The 6,067-nt window shown below is 49.4% G+C and overlaps 1 protein-coding gene across 1 annotated transcript in view; it reads right to left on the reverse strand.

Moving 5' to 3' along the window:
* Tmem114 (transmembrane protein 114) overlaps positions 1-6,067 on the reverse strand; it is a 17,172-nt gene that overhangs the window by 3,188 nt on the left and 7,917 nt on the right. The window contains exon 3 of the mRNA XM_005349283.3: positions 1,136-1,273. Within this exon, the coding sequence (XP_005349340.1) occupies positions 1,136-1,273 (138 nt within the window). The remainder of the gene's footprint in view (positions 1-1,135; positions 1,274-6,067) is intronic.

Here is a 6,067-nt window from a genome sequence, read left to right on the forward strand (position 1 = left end):
CCTGGCCATCCATGTAAACAGAACTGACTTAGCCAATGTCTGCCTGGTTTTGATTTGATTGATTTAGTCTGGCTTAGTTAGGTTTGGTTCAAGTACGGCTTGAGGATTTGGGGGGGTGTGGTTTGGATCTGGGTTTGGGGGGTTATGGTTTTATGTTTTTAAGAGTTACACTGTATAGTATTATCTGGATTTCATCTTGAGATCTTCTGGTCTCAGCCTCCTGAATGCAGGGATGACAGGTGTGGACACCTGTGTGTCACCTCCTGACAGGTAACCCTTGTATGTATCTACAATCTGATGAATATGGCTGTAACATGTCAGCATATGGTAGAGAAACTTAAGAAACTACAGAACATACGCATTGATTCACACAGCCTCTCTTTATGGTGAAACATACACACATCTACCTTCTCAGCCACATGTAAGTGCAGTGTATACGTGTGCATGACATGGGTGCACAACATATGGGTGTGTGATATATGGGTGTGTGATATATAAATGCACAACATATGTGTGTGTGATATACGGGTGTGTGATATATGGGTGCACAATATATAGGTGTGTGATATATGGGTGCGTGATATATGGATGCCAATTCTAATTGCCAAAATCAACTTATCACTCCTGCTACTTGAAGCCGAGAGCCACCGAAACCGTAAGTCCCCAGTCCACACCCAAAGCTTCTGCTCATCATTTTATTCTGTCGCTGTGAGCTCTGCTCATTGAGAAGCTGCCGTGAAGTGTAATCATGTGGGGTGTGTCCTGCAGCGCCTGTCCAGTCTGATTTCCCACGTCAGAACCGCTACTTGGCAGAAGGCGGCAAAGCAGTGGATGTCAGGGTCTCTTGTCCACCCACAGCCCTAAGCCGGAAGCCAAGGCCATCAATGCGAGACCAGACAGAGGTGACAGACACCACTCTTCAGCAAGATGTTGGGGGTGGCTCCCAAGGCTGTGTTCTCCTCCTCCTCCTTCCTTGGAACCAGAGATCTTGGGACCTCAAGGCTGGAAAGCACTGCCCCTTCCCTCTGACATCCCGTGGAGAATTCCAGGAGCTGAGACCCTGCTCCTAAAGAGCGCATAGCCCTTGGTACCCATGTGACTGTAGGGCCTGGACCCCGGGCAGGGGAAAACCTACCTCCAAAGAGAAATAAGGTCCCCGTGAGCAGCAGGAGGAGGTGGGCTCGGAGGAGGAAGCTCAGGAATCCGGCCATTCCCCCAAACACCATCACAATCAGGCTAAGTGGCAACAAGATCACAAATGTCCCATGCATAGCTAGAGAGAAGGGGGGACCAGGTACAGGGGGTTATTAACATCCAGGATTCAATCGTTTATGTACATTTACCATGTACCCACAATAGTGACTTCTATTGATAAAAAAAAAAAAACAGTGGAGACTCCTGGATGCATGTTCGGTGCGGGGAGCAGCATTGCACTTGCTCGCGGTGACCCCTAGAGGGCAGTGGTGCATTATTATTCTCTCCGTGCTGCATCAAGGGACTGACATGAGCATGCAAACGTAAAAATGAGCCTATGAGATACGCACCAGGGCTCCTGGGAAATCTAGTTTCCTTCTAGGCTGAGGAGAGTTGCGAGTGGGGGAGCGGGTGAGAGGGAAAAGGAGGTGGAGAAAGGCCGTTTTATAAAATCTTTATATCCCCAAATTTTATCTCTGTTTCTGACCCCACCCCCAAATTACAGGTGCGTCATGAATTCAAGGCACGTGACTCATTTTATCCTGGGTAGGGGTGTGGATCTAATCTCATCCCACACCCCAGAAGAAACTACACACCAAAAGCCTTTGTGATTGTAATAATAAAATACTGATAACAAATCACACAGGGACAAGAGACAGCTCAGTGGTAAAAGCACTTGTCACATCAGCCTGAATTTTGGATCTCACATAAAGGTGGGAGGAGAACACCAATTCTACAAAGTTGTCCTCAGGCCCCCCTGTGAAGGCTGTGGTACCCATACACCATGCACACATGCACACACACGCTCACATACACAAACACACACTGCACGCGTGCATGCTCACACACAACACACACACAATAACAAGATTTTGAGACCCTGTCATACGGGCAGTCTCTGATCATGATCTGGGCATTGACTGAACTGACAATAGTGGACTGGCTGGAATCCGCCCTTTCAGCTTTTGCCCTTTGCCCTTTCGTGTGAGCGCTAGAGTCAAACTCAGGTCCTCAGACTGGTGCAGTCTGCACCTGACTAGCCTGCCAGGATGTCTTGAATTATGAGCCCAGCTCCATGGTTCGGAGACAAAGATAAACAATTCCCAGACAGTACCCCCTGCGGATGAACTGATAGACTGCACACAGAAATTAGCTTCCAGGTCACAGTGCTTCTAGGAGGCCCACAGTCATCGAAAGCCATTAAATCACCCACCCCGACCACAGGCACACACCAGCACTGAGACAGCTGGGACGCGTGTGTGTCCCTCATTGTCCCAAGCTCTGCTAGCACAGGCTGACACACCGAGGTCTACAGCATCATCCGCAAGTCCAGGGGCCGGGGCAAGCTGGAGAACGGCTTTGCAAACATCAGTTTTGTCATCTGCTCAATGGAGAGCCAGCAAATATCCCATCCTCTAAGCCTCTGTGTTGAGGACTCAGTAAATAGAAAAAATAAAACCAGCCATCAAGGGGTTGGGAAGATGGTTCCATCTATTAGGTCCTGCTGTACAAACGCAAGGACCTGAGTCTGGAACCTTAGCATTTAGAAAAAGTGGGGTGCAGCGGCACACATCTGTAACCCCAGTGCTGGGATGTAGAAAGATGAATTCTTGCCACTGTTGGACAGTCAATGTAACTGGACTGGGGAGCTCAAATCATTGAGAAACACTGTCTCTAAAAACAAGGTAGAAAGGCCTTTAATCCTAGTGGAGCTCTGTGAGTTCAAGGCCAGCCTGGTCTACAAAGTAAGTTCCAGGACAGCCAGGGCTACACTCAAAACAAACAATAAAATAAAATAAAATAAAATAAAATAAAATAAAATAAAATAAAAAAGATAGAAAGCTATAGAGGAGGACACCACCAGATATCAACCTCCAGTTTGCAGCCCTACAGATTTCAACCCAGTGCAAGAGAGACTTAAGCAGCAACAGGAGTAGGGGACAGTCGTGGAGCCGGGAGACGTGTCTCAGAGGAAATGAGCAACTAGGGACCCAAGTCAAAACCTACTCTTTGGTTACTGCCTGCATTTCTGCAGCTTCCAGCTCTAATGTCCACCAGCTGCGCAGCGGAACGCTCAAGGGACAGCTCTGGGGGGTGTGGCTTCATAGGTTCTGGGGGTGTGGCTTCATAGGTTCTGGGGGTGTGGCTTGCCTATCATTCCGGAAGCACTGTGTTCCATCCCTGGAACAAAATAAAACCAGGCGTGGTTTTCAAAAAGCAAAAAACTTTACCTCCTTCCCACCCCGAGTGAAGCGATGACTCAGCAGTTCAGAGCATTGACTTTTCTAGCCAGGTTCAGTCCCAAGCACCCTGATTCACGGGCTAACAAGCATTTGTAACTCCAGTTTTAAGCGGGTCCAACAACCTCTTCTTGCCCCCGTAGGTGCTGCACACAGGTGGTCCATAGACAAAACACCCATCTGCATAAAATTTAAAAAATAATAATCCTAAAAACAAAACGTTAAACCGGCCATTGTGGTACACGCCTATAATCCCAGCAGTTGGGAGGTAGGGGCAGAAAGATCCGAAATTCAAGGTCCTCCTCAGCTAAGTAGTTCATTCCTGGCCAGCCTGGGCTACGTGAGAACCTGCCAAAACAAAAAACACCAGGCATTTATTTGCTAAGTTGTGGAGTCAAGGTGTTCCAGGTCAAGGCTCCTACCCCACCACAGGGGGCAGCCCTTCCTCACTACCGCCTCAGCGGGGAGGGAGCTGCAGGAAGCGACGTCCGGCGTCCCTGCCTTAGCCTCACTGCAGGCACCACCTCCACGCCTGCTCTTCTCTTTGATTCTCCTCTTCTGGGGACACACACTCATCCATGTGTATCATCATGGGCTTCAGTCCATCACATGAACCCAAGAGGACCTCACCTTGAGATCCTCAACTACATCTGTAGCGTTGTTTTTCCCAAATAAAGTCAGTTGGGGAGCGGAGGACAATGGCAAACCTTTTTAAATGTATTTCTTTAACATAGGGACACGCCTTGGCATGTGTGGAGAGTCAGGACAACTTTGTGGAGTCTGTTCTCTTTACCTATACATGGCAGTGTGCTTTGAATATGAACTGTCCCCTGTCGGCTAGTGGGTTTGAACTTTGTCCCTGGCTTGTGTGGGAAGGCTGTGGAACCTTTGGGATGTAGAGCCCAGCTAGAAGCAGTTTGTCACAGAGGTCCGGTGGGCTCGGAGGTTTTACAGCCTGACCCATTTCCCACTCGGCTTTTGCTTCCTCCTCGGCGTGGATGTCGGGTGACCAGCCGGCCTCCTGCTCCTGCCACCATTGCCTTCCTGCCTGCTGCCATGTCTTCCTCAGCAAGATGCCCTCTATCCCTCTGGAACGGTGGAACAAACAAGCCTTTTCTGTCCTCAGTTGTCTATGCCATGGGTACCCTGTCACAGCAACAGAAATGACTAACACATGGGTTCTAGGAATGAAACTCAGGTCACAAGGTTTGTGAGGCAAGTGCCCTTCCCAGGCATGTTTTTGGTTAGCGGCATCACTCACCACACTACCGTCCCTTCAGGGATATACAGTAGAAGCATCCTATATGCCTAGAGTAGGCGCTCAGAGGATGGCAGTGTCATTACAATATACATGGTTGTAGTATTTCTATAGAACTAAGTACTATACTGGTCATGATCGACATAAGTGTCTCCAAAGCTTGCCCCTCTTACCCCCACCCCCTTAGCTCTATTGATCAGTGATAGGAGCAGTAGGAACTGAGGCCTGGAGTGAGGTGTGAAGCCGGTTGGGGTGTGCCTTCCAAGGACATTGCAGGACCCTGGCCTCTGTCCCATTCATACATTCTGGCTTTTTTAGCGAGTCATGTGTCCCACCAATGTGACACCACAGCCCCAAAGTGAGGGACCCAGCTGAGAGTACAGTGTGACCCTCGGAACCATGAGCATAAACTTTCGACCTCGTGAGCTGATGACATCAGGTGTCTGACAAGGGGACGGTGACTAATCTCGCTGAGGAAGCACAGCAGACAGCATCACGCTGCCCACAACATCCTGTAACTGCATGTTCGTTCCTCGGTGCAGCTTTGTGTTCTGGGCACATCGAGCTTTCTTATAGGCCGCATAATTTTCTCAACTTTATATGTGTACACATAAATATCTAGTCGTCCTGCGCCTACGCGCTGAGGCTTTTCTCCTCTCTTCTTATTTTCTGCTTCAAACAAGCACAACGTGTCTCTTCCTAGAAACATCACACAGAGCACAGATTCTAGAAGCAGAATCAACTTTTTAAATGTCCTGAACATGGAATTGGCTTTCCCTGGGGCCCCCAAAGGCTGTCATCACACCCAAGCTTTCATTCTCCCAAGGACTGAGCCCTGCATTCACCAACTTTCCACTCTTGTGGTAAAACATCTGAGAGGAAAAGATTACAAAGAAGGAAGGTTGGTTTGGGCTTAGAGTTTCCAAGGTTTCAGTTCATGGTCACCTGGCTCCTTGGCTTTCAAGCTGGTAACAGGGCAGAAATGTCGTAGCAGGGAGGAGCTGCTCATCTCTGGGTAGCCAGGAAGCAGAAAGAGAAGGAAGAAGCCAGTACAACGGCACTCCTCAGCCACTTCCTCCAACTGACTCCACATCCTAAAACTCCTCCGGCTCAAACTCATCCACAGATTAGTCCATGGGTGCCTCGCCATCCAGTGCCCTCTCTGCCTTCACCATCCGGTGCCCTTTGCCCTTGCCATCTGGTGACATGGCCATCCGAAAACTTCTCTACCCTCACCATCAGGTGACCACTCTGCCCTCACCATCTGGGGACCTCTCTACCCTCGCCATCCGGGGACCTCTCTACCCTCGCCATCAGGGGACCTCTCTACCCTCGCCATCCGGGGACCTCTCTATCCTCGCCATCCGGGGACCTC

The sequence above is a fragment of the Microtus ochrogaster genome, chromosome 7, assembly GCF_000317375.1.
Source record: "Microtus ochrogaster isolate Prairie Vole_2 chromosome 7, MicOch1.0, whole genome shotgun sequence".
NCBI lineage: Eukaryota > Metazoa > Chordata > Mammalia > Rodentia > Cricetidae > Microtus > Microtus ochrogaster.